At 40.7% G+C, this 19,494-nt stretch overlaps 1 protein-coding gene across 3 annotated transcripts in view; it reads right to left on the bottom strand.

Annotated features, from left to right (window-relative positions):
- Window positions 1-53: 53 nt before the first annotated feature.
- Window positions 54-19,494, bottom strand: part of ELP4 (elongator acetyltransferase complex subunit 4) — a 209,544-nt gene continuing 190,103 nt past the window's right edge. For all 3 annotated transcript variants that reach the window (XM_066251180.1, XM_066251181.1, XM_066251182.1), the window contains one exon: window positions 54-6,308. In XM_066251180.1, the coding sequence (XP_066107277.1) occupies window positions 6,163-6,308 (146 nt within the window). In that variant the 3' untranslated portion in view covers window positions 54-6,162. The remainder of the gene's footprint in view (window positions 6,309-19,494) is intronic.

Below are 19,494 nucleotides of genomic sequence, written 5' to 3'. Positions count from 1 at the left end.
AAAAAAAAAAAAGAACAACGTGGACTGGATGGATGTTTGATCTGTGTTGGTCATGAAGTTGTTTTTTTTTTTTTTTTTTTAAAAAAGGAAACCATGATCAACAAGCTTTGCCATGAATTTAAGAGTTTTATCAAGAGATATCGAATACTTCTACCCATCTGTTCATAGTTTATGGACTGAGGTTCCAAGTTTGTATCATTCCTTTGCATTTATAATTAAACCTGGAACAACATGCACTAGATTTATGTAAGAAATATCTGTTGGTTTTCCAAAGGTTGTTTACAGATGAAGTTTATGTGCAAAAAAAGGTAAGATATAAATTCGAGGAGGAAAAAAGTTGATAGCTAAAAGGTAGAGTGTGTCTTCGATATAATCCAATTTGTTTTATGTCAAAATGTAAGTATTTGTCTTCCCTAGAAATCTTCAGAATGATTTCTATAATAAACTTAATTTCATTTATATTTGACAAGAATACTCTATAGATGTTTTATACACATTTTCATGCAATCATACGCTTCTTTTTTTGGCCAGCAAAAATTAATTGTTCTTAGATATAGTTGTATTACTGTTTACAGTCCAATCATTTTGTGCATCTAGAATTCATTCCTAATCAATTAAAAGTGCTTGCAAGAGTTTTAAACTTAAGTGTTTTGAAGTTGTTCACAACTACATATCAAAATTAACCATTGTTGATTGTAAAAAACCATGCCAAAGCCTTTGTATTTTCTTTATTATACTATTTTCTTTTTAACCTTATAGTGTGGCGTTACAGATTTTGTTTCCATGTTAGAGTAATGTTCTAAATCAATGGTTACTTTCATACCTACTCTATTTTAAATCCCTATGATCCTTAAAAGAAATCATTCTTACAGATACCATAAATCGGAAATGTGTGAGAAAAAATTCAACCGGAAGCTGTGCGTATATCTGTGCCCATTTACATCCACAACATACGTACAACATGGTAACTTTTCCCAGCTAGCTGTTTTCATTTAAAAGCTCAAAGTCTAGGAATAATTTAGAAATGTAACAAGCTATTAACGAGGATATGTCTTTTGAATTAGATCTGGCATTTTCCATCCGGGCAGATTTCCATTGTCAGCCTATTTCAACAGCGATTTCACTGAAGTATATTCAAAAGTAGATTTCTTATACAAGTCTCTCTGAAAGCTGTTGCCTTTCTCAAATAGGCCCCTCTCCCTTTCTGCCTCCCTCCCCTTTGCACAGAGGCATCATTTCCCATTGAACCACTACAGCTGTTCCCATTTGAATCTCGCTTTCTGTGCGGTTGTGGATGGTTGGAGGGTGGAGGGGGGATGTTGCATGTCAAGGAATAATAAGCACAGACACATCAACAGACAACAACAAAGCAGACTGTGACTGGCCGGTGGGAGTTAAAGGCCTTCAGTCATTGGCAGCTTAAGCCAAACATTCCCAAATCTATGAAGCAGGGCCCATTGTTGGTCAGTTGTTATTTGCAATGAAGCACAGATCTGATCATGTTTAAAGTGGCGGCACGCAGGGCAGGAGTGCTTGAGCCCAAGCAAAGGGCGGAAAAAAAAATAAGCCTTTGTTAGGTGAAAAAGGCCTGTTTGAGACTTTTATTTGTCTGTTCTGTGCAACATATTAAGTCAATATAGATAAATTTTCTGCAAGCTTCAGTCAAAGGCGGAGGTTCTGGTTGTCTATTAAATGCTTGCAGAGGCAGAAGCCTCTGGGGACAAAGACACACTTCCACTGAATTGTACTCCTGCTCTTTTTTTGTTTTGTCTTTAATGACCATAAATACAGAAATTAATTGGAGGCTTTATTCACTATTTTTCATACCTATTTTCTCTAGTTAAGGAATTACTTGTGCACGGATTACAATGATTTATCTCTTGGGCACGCTAGATGTTAATACTTTTATTCCACCAGAGTTGTTGTGCATTTAGAGACACCTTCCGAGGCTGGCTGTAGGTTTATATGTGCACGTGCAGTTTGAGTCAGCGTCCACCTGCGCTGCGTGCTCACACACTTCTGCAGCAGCGTGTGCATACGCGGTGCACTGTTGGTTGGTACCGTTGTCAGAGCAGATATTTCTACCTCCTGACGTTCTGCGGCCTACATTCCCTGAGGGACGTGTGCCCAGCGAACTGTCAGAGAAGGGCTATGTGTGGTGTGCTGTAGCTGCTGGCTGGCTTCTCTGCAAGTAGGGGGACTGTTTCCAACTGGCTCTGATTTGGGCCACGGTCAGGCCACCAGTCTGGCCCATGGCTCTGCTGTGTAGACAGCATAGATTTTGGAGAACTAGGAGTGGCCCTTTGGGTGCAGGAGCTGGGAACGAGAGGAGGGGAGCGTTGAGGGAGCGAAGGGTGTGTATGTGTGCATTTGGGCACCTATATGTGTCCTCTGAGGGTGAGGATTTCAGGGCACAGTGGCACAGCCTGGTGTCGTCTGAAGATGCGCTGCTCAGCTGCAGAAGGTCCCCCCGCCCCCCAGGATGGAGCGGCTGCCTTGCCTTCTGCCCTCACCCTGGGGAGATGAGCTGGCTCTCTGAAAGGAGCTCCGGGCACTCTCCAGGGGACCCCATGACAACCAAGCACTCTGTGGAAGCAGCCAGGAGGTGGCCTTTGACTCATTGTTGGAGTAATTTCTTTTTGTTTATTTATTTACCAATAGGGGTATTTATATATTTATCAATGGGAACTCCACAGGGATGCTTTGACACCATCGCCCAGGATGGTGGCTTGCTATGTGTGATGTCCTCAGTAGAATCACAAGACTAACAGTCTATGATTTTTCTCCAAACCTGCCTGACTTAGGGAGGCCAGGTGAATAGAATTAGAGGTGAATGTTTGGGTAAGAAACATTCAAATTACTCCGAGCTAAAAAACAGACTTTTTACTACAATAAATTTCCAGAACATTTTCCCTCCGGAGCTGTGCCTCCTGTTAAGTGGTAACCTACTGGCTTTTCTTAATATGGCTCATAATAGTTAATCTCTTTCTATGCCCCCCCCCCTTTTAAAGTCATAGTTTCCTAAGATACAGTGTTATTTTAAGATTCAGGTACCTTTTTGGTGAATTTTTGTCATTTTTGGGTGATGTCTATATCTGCTTACTGTTTTTTACTCTGGGCCTCAATGTTAACAAGATTATAAAAAGAAGGCTTTTCTTCTTTGTGTGTTTGGCTCACTAAAACCAAACACAAATTCTCCCCTTTTTTGTTTCTCAAGAATTTAACCTCACCTGTTGTTTGTTTTTGTTCTGTTTTGCATCAGTTCTGAATGACCTCACGGCTCAGTTTTAAAGTTCAGAGTGTAAGTACTTAGGGTTATTGCTTACATTCGAAGGTATTGATGGTGACTGTCCTTGGAAAGTATTAACATGATGTTTCAGAAATGACATTCTTAATGGACTTAGACAAATGAATAGGGGTCATCCACACTCCATTTTCCTTTTGTATGCAAATGCCTGTGTCTGATTTTTAAAAATTAATAGACAGGGAATTGATTGCCAAGTGTTGCTTCCATTTGAGGTAGTTTTATTTTGTTCAACATGAACAATTACAGTCCCTGGAGGTGGAGATAAAGAATAAATGAAAGAGAGAAGGAGGAAAGTGGAAATTGCGGACTACTGAAAAGAAATTCCTAAGGTCTTAGAGCCTCAGCACCTGAGCAGACTGCAGTACTCAAAATATTTACCTCGTCAGAAAAAGGCAAATCTAGTGTAGAAATGAATACCACAGAGGGTTTTGATGTGTTAGAAACACTGAAAAGCCATGAGGACATTTCGAATACTATGGCATTGTTACTTATTTGTATCTTTGAGACAAGTTGGTTATTGAAAATATCTGCTTATAGAATGTACATTTCATAACGTATCAAAATGGTCTTTATACCCACAGTAGCATTATTGAAGACCAATATTTTCATACAGTAAATTATTAACATGTGTATAATTGATGTTTTTAGGAGGAAGAAAAACACATTTTTAGAGTGGGTTTTTATCGGAAGAAAACAAAAATATACATCCCTTCTTAGTAGCTAATTTTTACAAAGTCTGCCTAGTGAATCAGAACAACAGAGCACTTGCATCTAATTTTTGGAAAGCCCAGGTATTATTATTGTTCAAAATGCACTTTTCCTGAGTTTGAAAAGTTTCTTTTATATTTAAAATAAGTTGGGATCAAATATGCACATTATTTGCAAAGCATATATTACCTACTAATTGGTTGTTAGTTTTATAGACGTGGTAGCCAGGGTAGTAAATCAATGACCTATTAAGTATTTTTGACAAGCAATTTACATATCAGATGACCTCACATTTTCTTTTCAGAATCAGATGCTATGTAATTGTTCCGTTGTGTGTTTGTATAAAATGAATCACAACATAGTAAGAAAAAGGTTAGAGTTATTAAAATAATAACCCGACTAAAATATTCATTTGAATTTATTCAGACAGTTTTCAATGCTTTCAAAGGATACAGCAAAGCTTTTGTGGAGTATCTGCACATTATTATCTACGGACTAAACTGAGTTGTTTTTTTAAGTTGCTTTAAATTTTAAAAGCACCTTGGCTTAATAGAAAAGCCCTTTAATTTTAACTGACAGATCATTTTTGAAACTTTATTTTGAAATAAAAATGGGGGAAGAATTTGTGTCTCTTGAATTAAAAGAAGTGAAAAAAATAAACCAGACATTCTAAAAAAATAGCAGAAACCTGGTTTTCAGTACTAATGAGATAGCGGGTGACAAAACAGTTGCCTTTTTGATTTTGATCACAAAAAATAAACTGGTAGTGACAGGACATGATGGAGGGATTTGACATCCTGGAGAATCACTGTCATCGATTCAATTATTCTAATTCTGAATAAAAGCTGTATACAGTATGTGTTTATGCTACAGTGGGTTTTTTTTAAGTGACTGACATTCATCATATTGGTTCGACAGTTTAAAAACCTAGCCTTTGTTTTCTACAACGTTGTCAAGAACAAATAAAGTATAATTTGTGGTATATTAAAAGCAAACTACTTAAAATGCTAGTTATAACTGCTTCAAAATATTCTAACACATTTGAAAATGGATTTTGGAAATTCAGGTTCTAACAGAGGTTGAACAGCTTTTAAAAAACTGAAACTTTTTACTTAAATATGCAAATTACTTAAAATATTTTTGGTCTAGTATTTTTCAAAAGCTTTGAGAACATGAAACTATGATTCAAAAACCTACTAGTTTATATCAAAACTGGTTTAGTATGCTATAAACCCCCAAAGACATGTTTATATGGTTATACATGTAAATGCCCATCCAATGTTCATCATTAACAAAGGTTTACGCGATGCGATGGAAAGCCGAGTTAGCTTGAGGTTTCTACTGTTTCCGACCTATGTTCTGTAAAAACCTCTCACCAAGCTTCAATATACGTTTCCCTCCCAGTATTCTAGCATGAATATAGCTGTCAGTTTGAATTTCAATCCTGAATTATGTGTGTTGACATAATTTCATAGTGCTGACTTCAATTGTTTAGGTTACTGAACAGAAGACCATGAACTTCTTTTCCTAGGCTTTCTATCTCGGGCCCTTTATGTTAACCACTATAGCAGATGGGTGAGCTTTCATGGAGTCTTAATCCCACACTACTACTTTGTCTTCATCAATTTAGTAATAGGATGCAGAAATGCACAGTCATTTTATTATTATTCTTCATATATATTATAGCAAACACATTTTCCAATGTTTTAAAAAAACCTTAGCTTTTTTGGTGGCAAGTGACTTTTTCAGAAATCAAGAGAAAATATGTTATCCATGTACACTTGTGCATTTTCATGACGCTTTACACACTCTCTTTGGCGACACGCAACACACAGTACCGCGAGCTGAAGGCCCTAAACACGCACACCCATGACCACTGCAGGGCATCTTGAATTGTTGACCTTTGCTTTTATTTAAAAATAAAATTCTCTATTTTTCTTAAATAGAGCATAACACAAAAAATTTAAAATGAAAGCATTTCTGTCCATACTCTGTACAAAAATCTGGTTTAAAAAAAATGAAGAGTGGTGGCCTCGTTCTGCAATCCTGTGTTTTTCAAGAACTGGAGGGTCAAGTCGTTAAGGAAAATATTTACATAAGCTATTAGCAATCATCATTAGAGTGTCACAGAATGCTGCGTGCAGTGACTAAGGAGGAAGAGCTAGAAGTCCAGGTGCTTCTTGCCTCCGGCCATCACGCCACAGCCTGGGCCTGGCAGCGCGGGGGCTTCTGCCAGATCCTGTTCGCTCGAGCGGCTCACTGTGTCTGACAAGTCTGGAGGCAAGTGCAGTCGCTGTGGCAGGAGATTTCAGGAGAAGGGAAGAAAGAAGGGGAAAAAAATTAATTTTGCATTCGCGAACATACTTCAGGATACAATATTATGCTCTGTTGATCAGCATTTAGTCTTGCATATAAAATTCCTACTAAAACAGTTCTTCAGACTGAAGCCCAATATAATCATCCTACTCTGAGATTTCAGAAATTACAACTATTAGATAAACTGGACCAGGAATCTTAGTGGGACATTTCCGGAGTCCAAATGGAAATGTATTAAGATTTTTCTTACTTAGGTAGAAATAAAAACACGTCGATGCATAAATAAAAGCACGACTGAGAAAAGTTACATAATAATGGCAAGGTTGTTTTTTGGCTTTGTCTGTTTTCTTTGCCAGGGCTCCAAAATGCTATCTTTCAATCGAACGTAGCTTTTCAGCAATTCTGGACTCCCACCGAAGCCTGTTTCCCTTGGTCTGTTACATTGACCTGAAGGTGATTCTATCTCAAGGCTGTACTTTCTCGAGGAACTTACGATTTCCACAGACAAACTGACGTAATGAAGAACATGATACCAAAGGGTCCACACTTTTCATATGCTCAGGCAAGTCAGCTATAACACCCGTCCCAGGTTTGGGAGGTTTGTTTCTATGCCTGATGCTGGATCATGTTGTCAAAAGTGTCATGCAGTTTTTAACACCCTCTCCCCATGCCGACTGTTTTCCTCCAGATACAGGCTGATTTAAGCAGTGACTGACCACCACTACACAACAGTTACTGTAATTAGGAAGATATATTCGTATTTCAAAAGAACTTTTTAGGTTTTCCAAAGGATTACTATCAAATTCCTTTAACTAGCCTGACCTATGGTGGCACAGTAGATAAAGCATCGACCTGAAATGCTGAGGTCTCCGGTTTGAATCCCTGGGCTTGCCCGGTCAAGGCACCTACAGGAAGCTACAGCCAAGATTAGATGCTTCCCACTTCTGCCCCCACTTTCTCACTCTCCCTCTCTTCCCCTCTTGTCTCCCCTGTTTACAAAAATCAATAAATAAAAAATCTAAAAAAGAAAATTCCTTGATCTATTATTAGTGCTCCTAGTCCACATCCATGACTTGGGCTGATCCCAACTTGACCATATCTGTTGTGTGAGGCACAAGTGGGTTTGGGAGGCTAAAGGGAAGGAAGGCAGGATGGAGCCTTCTACTGATGACCAACCGAAGTCTTCTACGGGGCAATGACCTGGGGACAACCTATCCTATCCGAAACACTCCGTTTGGAAAACTCTGATATGAAAAAAAAATTAAGATGAAAAAGGGTAGAACCATTTTTATTTTTTTGTCAAAATATTGTGATCTACAAGCATATGTCCTGGTTAGTTTCTGTCCCAATAAAAGGCTTGTTTATTGTTATGTAAACACAAGCTGTGTGCAGAGGATCAAAAGCTTTTAAAGCATTAAAAAGAATTCATGAAAGTATTCTTCCTTGATTTCAGTGTGCCTGTATGACTTTGCGTACTTATTTTATAATGCGTATGTATCTAGTATGAAAGACACTATTCTACAGGTACACAACCCATGGAGATGTTGGAAAGGTCGAGAAAGCTGCAATATGCAGACATAGTACTCAGATAGTCTTCTTCATTTGCATTCTTAGCGCCAGCCTATCACATAGCAATTAAATGTCTATTTCTTGACTGTTAAAAAAAAAGCTCTAAAAAAGACATACTTATGTCTTTATTTTAAATAATTTTCATTTCTTGATACCCTTGTTTGTTCCACAAAGGATTTCAGGCAGAAATGAGAGCATGAAAGGCTCAGGAGTCTAAAAAATGCACATGATTCTAGAGTCTGAGGCTGTGAGCATCTTTGTAGTGTTAACTCCATCACTGTTCACATGGGAAAGAGACATTCAATTATATGTCTGACGTCCTGGCTGGTTGGCTCAGCGATAGAGTGTCGGCCCGGTGTGTAGAAGTCCCGGGTTTGATTCCCGGCCAGGGCACACAGGAGAAGCACCCATCTGCTTCTCCACTCTTCCGCCTCTCCTTCCTGTTTATCTCTCTCTTCCCCTCCCGCAGCCAAGGCTCCATTGGAGCAAAAGTTGGCCCGGGCGCTGAGGATGGCTCTATGGCCTCTGCCTCAGGCACTCAAATGTCTCCAATTGCAGCGGAGCAAAGCCCCAGATGGGCAGAGCATCGCCCCCTGGTGGGCATGCCAGGTGGATCCCAGTCGGGCAAATGCTGGAGTCTGTCTCTCTGCCTCCCTGCTTCTCACTTCAGCAAAATAAAAAAAATAAAAAAATTATGTCTGAGTTTTAATATTTCTTTAAGATCTTGTAGTTATTGCTAATGAGCAAAGGGAAAATGACTAGGATACATGCCTGATCTGAAGGTTAACTGAGACTGACACAACATCCACCATTAAAAATGTGTGTGTGGGGTGCATACTTTTGGTTGGGGCCTCACAAAGATGGCGCCAGATGGTGATCAGGCTGTTTAGGAAATCAACTAGAGTCAACACATATTCAGAATCTACTCAGAGCGTGGCATTCTGAAAGGATGCGTGAGCAGGGCACCTCCCACACTCTGCCTTCCCTTACAACCCAGTAACATGAGGAAGATGAGTACACAGGTGACCCTCGTAGTGAGCACTCCAAGTTGTGTCCACAGCAAGTGACGGGCAGGAGTCACAGTGAGGGGAGAGGAGCAGGAAAAAGCTTCATAGTGATGGGCTAGATGTTAAATAATACACTGGATTCTGACATGTAGCAGTGGTGATTTGCTTAACAGTAGAGCTGATATATCTTTAAGATGCATTTGGTGGAAGGGTTATACAGCACTGACATCTAAGTGAGGACACTAGTGTGGTTTACTCAGAACCCGCGCAATGCAGTGTATTCTAGGCGCTTAACCTATTTCTCTGCCCCTCTCAAGGTGGTGAGCGTGAGTCTTTCAGCTGAGAGCTCTTCATAGCAAAAGGCAGCTATGTGTGACATGTCACATGCTTGGAAATTGTTCAGTTTGAAGTCAAATATCCATTTGAGTGTAACTTCTGAGCATGAACATTTTGGGTGATGTGATTAAAGGTTTCTAACCAAATGCTACATTGGAGAGTCCAGCTGCCTGGTCACGTCCTTTGACAGGGCCCAAGGGACGGCTCTTGGAAATACATGTGTGATTGCGCCGCCTTTCATGGGTTGTGACTCAAATGAGCTTACTCTGCAGCCTAAACTCCCAAGCAGGGGGTCTGTGTCCCTGCCTCTGAGCCGCCCCGTGCCCGTGTCAGTGCCGTGTAAGCAGCCGGGAAGCTGCAGAGGTTAGGTTCCAGGCTCGCAGGTGTGTCAGGGACTGCTCCTTGCGGCTTCCAAAGCACTCACACACTTGACGTGTCAATGTTCAGATGCTGCTGTACCCCAGATCTGTCTTTTAAAAAGACAGGCCGCGGGATGCTCTGCGTGGCACGGCGACCTCCTGTACACTAAGCCGCGAGGCTGCGCGGCTATATGAACTTTTAGATGTGGGGGTTTCAGTGCTTAATGGTTTCAATACAAATCAGATTATAAAGAAGTTTATTTTCAACCTTGTAAACCAAGTCAAGGTATTCCTCTCTCGTCTCTTCCATCTTAAGTGAAAAGTTTCCCACCAGGTTTTCTTCTCTCTGATTCTGGAAGATTGTGCAGCTGACGCAGGAGCTGTGCACCTGGCTGGCTGCCCAGTTTTCCCATCAATGCCTGTTGACAATGAGCTCCATGCAGGCGAAGGGGTCTGGGAAAGGTGTGGCAACTCCTAACTTCCAGGGGAGGCTGTGTGATTTGCGGCAATCCCTTTGGGTGAATGGATCCCTTTCCTCTAGTGCAGAGGTCGGGAACCTTTTTGGCTGAGAGAGCCACAAATGCCACATATTTTAAAGTGTAATTCTGTGAGAGCCATACAACGACTCGTGTACATTACGCATTATCCAATAAAAATTTGGTGTTGTCCTGGAGGACAGCTGTGATTGGCTCCAGCCACCCGCAACCATGGACATGAGCAGTAGGAAACAAATGGATTGTAACACATGAGAATGTTTTATATTTTTAACGTTATTATTTTTTTTTTATTAAAGATTTGTCTGTGAGCCAGAAGCAGCCATCAAAAGAGCCACATCTGGCTCGCGAACCATAGGTTCCCGACTCCTGCTCTAGTGACACAAGGTGGGCTGGCAAAATCCTCTGGCAGATGAGGGGAGCTCCTGCCAAAAGGTGCTCTTAGGCCCATGGGGTCACAATAAAGAAAGAGCAGTGGAAGTGCTTAGCTCTGTGGCTCCAGGAGGTACTGAGCTGAGCCAGACTGGGAGATCCTTCCCTTTTGCATAAGACACTGTCTATATTTTGTTCCTTCTTGAGTCAGCAACTAATCAGAGCCCACAGACACACAGGACTGGATTTCCTGGCTCCTCTGTTCCCTTCCTAATTCCTTTTCTACCAGCCTGCCAGACCCGGGCTCAGCACTCACGGCTCCCAGACAGAAGGGCCAAGATAATGAATCTAGATTACACCTGGATTTGAGACAAATTGCAGGTAAATACCCATTAAAACAAGTTTAATCAATTTATATATTTTTTGTATTTTGCCAAGACCAAACCATCAGCACTGTTTGTTTTCTGAAAACAATTGATTTAGTACTTTCTAACCCCTAGCAGATGAACAGAGATTTGTTTTAACCCTTTTATAAACATCTGACATTTTAAACATCTGACATATACAAAAGTCATGTATATTATTCACAATCATAGAAGTAGGTGTTAATATTTCCAAGTACTTTCTAACAGTGTTTTTCTTTAAAACATAGCCAATTTAAATTAAAACTTGTACACAGATTAGAACATATAGGTTCCACACCTGTCCCTTCACAGAGACAGCCAGTGACAGTCTGATACCTCCCTTGGCCACTTGCTCTCAGTTTGACCTCAGACAAGATGCCTCCATATCCTCCTCTATCACAGGGGGACCATTCTCCCTTCACAAGACTGTTGTCAGGATCAAAGGAGACACACGAGTATTCTATGAACTATCAAGTACTACACTAATTTATCTATACCTTTTCTTGCTCCAAAAAAGGAGTTGAGGTGGCTCATAAAAATACATATGGTCCAAAAGATAAAAATCAGGGGGTTTATTAGGGCAAGATGAAATCTACAAATATAATAATAAACCAACATAATTAAAGCAACAGCAACAGAGTTCTGGGCTTAGCCAGCGGGGCTCAGCCGCTGAGCTGAGTCTGAGCATGAAGTCTACGCTGGTGTCTACTGTGGCTCTGTAAAGAATCAGAAAAGGTAACTGCAGTCACAGTCTTTGCTTCTGGAAAGATTTAAAAAGTCTCAACAGTCTCTCTCACACTTAGTAAGGCAGTGGTGAAAATGGAGCATGCAAGAAGCCAGCTTCTGGGCCAGTGAGAATATGCATGGCTGTATTAAGGAGGCAATTTGGGAGCCATTCGATGTTACAACTCTTATCTTTTGCGTATGTCAACATTGCTGGAAAAATAATGAAAGAAATGTTAGGAGACAAGCTTCTCCATTCAAGTTTTAAAAGAACTCCCCCTTCTTGCCATAACGAGGAGGAAACAAGTGCACAAAAGACATGGCCGCCTATTCCATTTGGATTCTTTCAAGAGCTGTGGGATGCCCTCACTGGAGGACGCTCTGCAGATTTCTGGGGCCATGTTCTGGGTGATGAGGCGCTGCTCTGAATGGGAGGGAAGGAAGCCGAGCCTAGGCTAGCAGTACCAGAAGGACTGGTCTGCCATGCTCACCAAGGGGCTCCCATTTCTATTCTCTCTCAGCTGGTGGGAAGGAGAAGGGAGGCAGGAGGCAGAAGGCAAGACTGGGAAGTTGGACACATCACATCCACTCATGTCCAGAAGTCAGACATAGCTACACCTGGCTGCAACAGAGGCTGGGAAATGTTTTAAAATATGTAAAGATGTTTAACAAATCTATTACCATGAAAGAAGGAGTAAATGGATATTGGGAAACAACTTTTCAACAGTTTTATGGAAAGCCATGGCAGAACAATCACCTTCCAGGAGTATTCAATACTCAGTGTGAGTTACTGCTGACTACCTGGGGCTCCTTCCTTAGTTTCCAACGAAGGAAATGCATACCCAATGCCTCCATCGCCCAAAGGGCAGGGGCTAAAGCAATGTTCAGAGCCCCTAAGCCTCAGTACAGGAGAAGAAAGTCTTCCCTTTCCTGTGTGGAAGACTGCTTGCCTTCACAAGAAGGAGGATAGAAGGGAGGAAGCAGATGAGCCAGGCTTGACATATTCATCATCACAGTACTGCTGTTATTTCTTCACAAGATTTTAGAGTGTTGTTTCAACTTACATAAAGAAATCAATGTTATATGATACAATGTAATTATTATATTTTTACATGGTTACATTTCTATTATTCTATAATTGCTACATTATTATTATTTATGTGCGAGGAAGGGAGATAGTGAGGCAGACTCCTGCATGTACTCTGACCAGGATCCACTCTGCAACCCTGTCTGGGCTGATGCTCTAGTACCAAGCTATTTTTAGTGCCTGAGGCTGACATGCTCCAACAGAGCTATTCTCAGCGTCCGGGACTACACTTGAACCAATCAAGCCACTGGCTGTGGGAAGGGAAGAGAGAGAGCAGGGGTGGGAGAAGCAGGTGGTTGCTTCCCTTATATGCCCTGACTGGGGATGAAACCCGGGATGTCCACACACTGGGCTGACTCTACTCATTGAGCCACCAGCCAGGGCCAACATTATATTATTACAATGTGCCATTATGTTACAACTATTCTACCTCTAGTTAAAAGTTTGCAACTGGAAGAAGCCCCTGCCTAGTTTTGGTGAATTCTGTGTGACTTTCATAAACAAATAGTCCAGGGGAAACTATGCCAGAACCAATGTTTGTTCTTTTTGGATTGGTGGGTATCCATTTGGTAGTGGCCAAATATTTCTGGGAAAAATCCTGCCAGACACAGTCAGGCTTTAGTTTCTGTTTAAGATTAAAATTGTTTTTACTAAATGCCATAATCACACTTTATCCTTTGACATGAGAAAAACTCAGTTGGTTCTCCCTGATTGATCTGAAAATTAGACAGAATTTCTGAGCTGGAACATTACATATTGGCTGCCCATGGAAAAATGCTCAGGTGTGCAATTATTTTGACCGTCAATTTTAACTGACAGTATTATCTTGCCTCCAAACTCACCTCTCTCTGAAAGCAGATTGTGAAGAACTTGCTTGTCTAAACAAAAGTGTGATTTGTGAAAAGGCACATGTCTGTGGCAGAGATTGCTAGCTTACTCCCAATATCGAGTCTCTTCCTTTGCAATGAGTAAAAGAATCTTTGAAAATTAGTAGGGCATGTACATAGCCACCCAGAATAAAGGCGACAATTCCCAGCATCCCCTGTCAACAGATGAGGTTGAGTGACTAAGTTCTGGTCACTTCATCTTGAGCATCAGTGCTGTGGTTAAGTTTAGGGTCAGATTTTTAAAGAGGGGAGGTATCATTTAATTTTCCTTTCTCTTTGTATTATTTGACCTTGGCAAGAGGGACGCAGCCCTAGGCCCTGATCCACCCCTCTTCATGGGGTGAGGAATTATAGGGTGAAGAGGTCATGCCCTTCTTTATAGGACATACTGTGGGTATTCAAACCTCAGAATGCCCTGTCAAATGCCCACAAAGCCTGCACAGGTCTCTTCTCCAGATTCATCCCCCAAAGGTGGACTGTAGCTTGAGCCTCAGAAGTAGCCAAGGGACTGCTGGACATGTGGCGTGTAGACAGAATTTAAATGTGTAGGCTGGTGTTCCCAAGCATGAGTGCCTGGCTTTGTGTGCGGGAAGGAGGCGGGGTGGGGAGAGGAAGGATGTAGGTGACAGGCCAATTCTGCCCACGTCTATGTGTTCTGGACTGGAACCCTGATCCTAAATCTAAACTTGGCTTTCTAGAGAGGTACATGTGAAGGAAGAAATATCAAGCATATTTCATGATTTGTTGACTTGATAACTTGAAAATATACAGGCATAAAAGAACTACGGTCCTTTAATGGCGTTCTCTGTGTAGGCTCCACCGATTTTAGGGAAGAGCCTAACTGGTACCTTCTCACTTCTCACTTCTGAAATGAGGTCTTGGGGGCAGGTGCTGAAACAGCTACGCTGGGCCGTCTGATGGATGCTATGTGCTGAGGAGGACCCCACAAAGTGCTAAAATTAGTCTAGGGTTTCCTGACACCCTCTGGCCACCAAAAGAGCCCTGGGTCACTGAACTAGGCTTTTATTTGAGAGATACATAAACTTCTCTATTATTTAAGCCACTATATTTTTAATCTTTGTAATAACAGCCTAACCTAGACCTGTTGGTACAGGACTTGGTACCTGGAAAACGGAGCACTCGAGTTCTGCAATCTAAGTATGTGTTGGCTCAGTGGCTGGAAGGAGCAGTGAGGTCTGATCTTGCATATTAGAAAGCTGCTGACCCTGTTATGGCTATGAGAACTTGGAAGGCAACCCTTACCTCCTAATCAGTGGCTCTAGACAAAATGTTGGAGAAATTCAGAATGTTGGTGTGTCAGCTGCTTCTTGCCACTTTCAGCAAAGTTGACCCACAGTATCCCCCGACTCCCACCCGGCTGCTGCTGTGAGTGGCAGTTCTGCATCACCCCTGCCTACCACAAAGATTCCAGGTGGAGGCGGTGAGCCCTGTGGGAAATGATCAAGAAGGAGAGACTTTGGCAGAACTGTCTGTGGGGATGGTCTACTGAGCTTAATCCTCTTAATATGAGCGCCAGAATCTTCTGGACTACATAGCAATAAGAACACCACCGAGTTGCAGTCCCAATGTTCCTGACCTTGCAGACATCTAAGATGTGGGAGAGCCATGTTAGTTTTTCTTCTGTCATACACCAAAAGAGAACAAACTAGGCTATTCCTGGAAAACTTTGCTTAAAATGGCGATACCACCAATACAAACTAAAGGCAGAATCTTTTTCTTTTGTTTTGTTTTTCTCCTTTTTTTCTTTTGCATGTTTTAGTCTCATGAATGTTCTAACATGAGCAGGACTGAAACAAAAATCATGGTAACAGTCGGAATAAAATGATTAAAATTGTTACCTAACCTTGGACAGCGGAAACACTGTGACAGATGTCTTTCCCTAACCCTGATTAGCTTCTCTATGGGATATGGGTGAGTCACCAATGGCCACTGCTGTCCACCCCGTGACCCCCTGGCTGTGCACCACTGCCTGAGTGAGAGTCCTCCCGTCTCCCCCAGCGACTCCCTTCCACACAACTTGACTTGGTTCTGTGGCAGGGCTTCTCACTCTGCCAACCTTTCTCCTGGCCTGCCACCGCTGCTTGACCCCAGGCACACACGGCTCTGGGAACATACAATGCAGGCAGGAGCGTATAAGCTCCAGGGTGTGTAGAATTTGAATGAAGTTTCAGCAGGGCCAAACTCAGAGGTGCTTGAGATCTAGGGCCCACTTTGTCCAGGAAGCCCCCTTTCTACCCGAGACAAGTAAGGAAACATTGAAGGAGCAGTATTTTGGGTACTACCTCTCAGGTGGCTTAAGAATGATAAGGTATTTTAGAAATATACAGTGTTTTTAGATTTGAATAGTAGGCTTGGAAATAAACCCTTTTTTAAGATATAAATTCAAACTACTACTTATATGAAAATTCCTTTTTTTTTTATTTTAAAGCATATGGAAACAATACTAGAGGTGACAAAAAGTAACATTCTCTTAGTTTTTGCCTACCAGAATTCCAACTAATGTTTTCTCCTCATTATTATCAAAGTCTTCTACTCAGTAAGTAGCAGATAAATGTGAGCGTGACCTCAACATCGATCCCTAAATTTTAGATAGTTGTAGAACTACAGAAGACTCACTGTTCAACTTAGGGAGAGGCAGAGGTCTGCCTGGTACGTAGCTTAGGGATAGATAAATTCTCAGAGGTTAAAAAAAAAAAAGCAAGCAAGCAGAAATCAGGGAATTTTGAAATTAGACAATTGCTTAAGTCATCATATTAATATGAGTCCACTGAACAACTTTCAAAATTGGTAGCTTCAGATGAACATGCCTCTTAGAAATGCGGCGATCACAGGTTTTTGGATGTAAGTACAGTATATATATGAAAATAAATTGATTTCCTTCTGGTTGTCCATAAATGAGTCCCGAGAGCATAATGGCCAATGTGTTTGCTTGCATAATGCCCTACAGTGTATGCAGGACGGTGCTCCACAGAGCCTGAGATGGGCTATGAAGTGCTTGGTGGAAATGGCAAAGTAAAACATCCTGACAGCATTAAATCTCCCAACTCTTCTTTAGTCACTTTGAGACCCCCACATTGAAGGGTCTGTTAGTTCCTGGGTATGAAGAAAGAATTTTTAATGGGGCCAAATGTAGGTGTTTACAAGGGGGGAATTGTTGTTTTTTATTAGGAGCTGCCTTATGTTCAATAGTTGTATTTACTTTGTCAAGCTAGCCAGAAGTAGAAATCCCCATTGCTAGGCAGCCTGGAGCGTCTGCGAAGTATTTCTGGGCATTCAGAACTGAAGCATGCGCTGCCCAAAGGCAGGTTTCATTACAGTGTATTATTTAGTCCTCGGGAGTCCCTCCCTTCCCCCACACCCCAGAGAGCAGTGCTTCTGTAACAGGAAATCTTGGTTACTTTATGCTGAAACATATTTACATGACTAAAACACAGCAATTAGCACATTTGTAAGGCTCAAGGGGTAGGCACACTTTAATGGTTTTTTGAAGCAGGCTGATTTCCTGGAGCTTTTAATCTTATTTTATTTTGTTCTGCATGCGTGAACAAGTCCTCCTTTACCATAGGTATTTGACAAAGTCTACCTGATATGAATGTGAACCAAAAGCAAATGATACAAAAATTAACTTTATATTTCAACTTTCCCTAACTCTTCCTAACTTTTTTCTCCAATATGCTGAGGGCTTGCTGTTATTTTTGACATGTTGTGTTAGCTTTTATATAAAGGCAGTTAGGTAGCATGTCTTTGGTTTGACAAACTGCAATGTGGCTTTCTCTGTACTGATTGTATAAAAACTTTACATAATGAACAAAAGTATCAATTACAGCAGTGATTTCTTCACTCTCATGGTGGGATAAAGGTACAATCTCTTAGGTGGTGTATATTTCACTTGCTCTAAACTTAAATGAACACCTAGATGGTATTATATAATAAGTGTGATCGTATGTGTGCGTGTGTTTATGTCTGTTTATATATATAGATATATAATAACATGGCAATGCTGTCATGAATATTGTAGTATCTTTTAAGTGTACGGATTAGTGCTGAAATCTTGGCAACCTTTAGAAAAGAAACCTTTCGTATCAGAGCTTTCTGAAATGGAATGAAAAGAAAAGTTCCATTTTTTTTCTTTTGAATTTCTGAAAGCATGCTAACCCTAAAATCCCCCACTGCAATTCTCACTGAAAAGTTATGGCAAACTTACAAACTACACTGGTTTCAAATAGTCACCCGGGGCATCTATCTCCCCCTCCACAGGCCTCCCTCCTCACCAGTCTCAAAAGGGAGCTCGATGAACAGCCTGGGCAAAGCCAGAGCCCTCTCCCCACACGCCTTGGGGCAGGGCTGGGGCAGCCGCTCGCTGGAGCTGAGGGACACAGCCTAGAGATGACGACACAACTCCAGATAGTTACTCTGCTGGAGTGACTTCACAGACCAGAAGTAAGCAGAGAATCAATGTAGTCTTAGAAAACTTCTCCATGAATCATGGGAAATAAAGGAAAAGAAGCTACTAAAGCAAGAAAAAAAAATACTGATGACCAGAAAAGAGGAGAATATTTGTGAGTATATAGATAAACAACTATGTGTACTTTTAGGGATTTTTGTTTGCTGATTTGGCTTTATCAAAACGCATGTTTCTGTGGAAATGTTAACAAGAGCTAAGTTTAATTTCCACATAGATAATTTAGAAGTAATTGCTCACAGAGATTGTTTTCTATTCTTTAAAAACTCATTTGCTTTTACATATGGAGAATTGCACCCCCCACCACTTAACTTTACCATTGAGCTAAGTCTTTTTATAAAGAAGTCTAAAGACTCTCAAAATGCAGAAGATCCAACAAACTGGTAGACTTAAATTGGTTGGGTCCTGGCTCAGGTCTGCACTGGAGCAGGAGCAGTCGCTCTGGCCCAGGTAGACTGCAAGTATGCGGTCCCGTCAGCCAGGGTCCGCAGGGATGCTCTGGGAGTGTTCCTTGCGGGGCTTGTGAATTTACGCCCCAAAATGAAATAATGAGGAAAGTGATTTATGTAATTGATATGTAGGCTTGATTCTCTAAGCTTTAAAGATCTAAAGATCTAAGTTAAATACACATACCATTACGTTTGTATTTGATTCCTTTAATATTATAAAAACATAAAAATGTGTCAAGGCACTGAAAGCCAAGAAAAGCAGGATTTGTGGGAAAAGACCATCAAATGGTTTCTAAAGTTCAATATTGACAAGTTTCACAATTTAATAAACAATGATGACAAAAAAAGGAGTTTTTCCTTTAAAAATATATCAAGGAGTGGTATTTTTTCCTTCAGTCTTTCATCTTATTGTCCTAAAGGGACATTCATTGCTCTAAAAGCAGTTTAAGCAAATACATCAAATAATTACCCAATTAAATATTTGTAAATTACAGAATATATTATAAGCACATACTAGTTTTATTTCTAAATGAAAAACTGCAGTGAACATCACATCTTCAAGTTATCATTATAAATTTATTTTTCGGTAACACTAATATTTCTAAGTGTTTACATCCTAAATCTATGAAAAGGTTTTGCATATCTTAATAATCTACCTTCTATATCGTATAATTGATAATTTGAACATAAAGTAGAATTTGTACTTAAATATTTATATTTATTTTACATTGAAAGGATCAATGATTATATTTTAAAATGAGTCAAAAAGTATAAAAAATACAAATGGGAACATATTCCTTACTTCTAAACTGGTCAAAAGGTTGTCCAAATTTATGTCAATGAATGGGATTCAGTAACACCCACATTCTATCCCAAAGCCCTGAAACCATGTGTATACATCTTACACTAAAAAAGGCATGACAAATAATGTCACAGGTACATATACTACTAGAAATTCAATAAGGATCAGTCTTAGTTATCATTGATATATTA

This window comes from Saccopteryx bilineata, chromosome 1 (genome assembly GCF_036850765.1).
Source record: "Saccopteryx bilineata isolate mSacBil1 chromosome 1, mSacBil1_pri_phased_curated, whole genome shotgun sequence".
NCBI classification, from domain to species: Eukaryota; Metazoa; Chordata; class Mammalia; order Chiroptera; family Emballonuridae; genus Saccopteryx; species Saccopteryx bilineata.
Note: the sequence above shows the minus strand (reverse complement) of the source record. Positions and strands in the feature narration are given on the sequence as shown.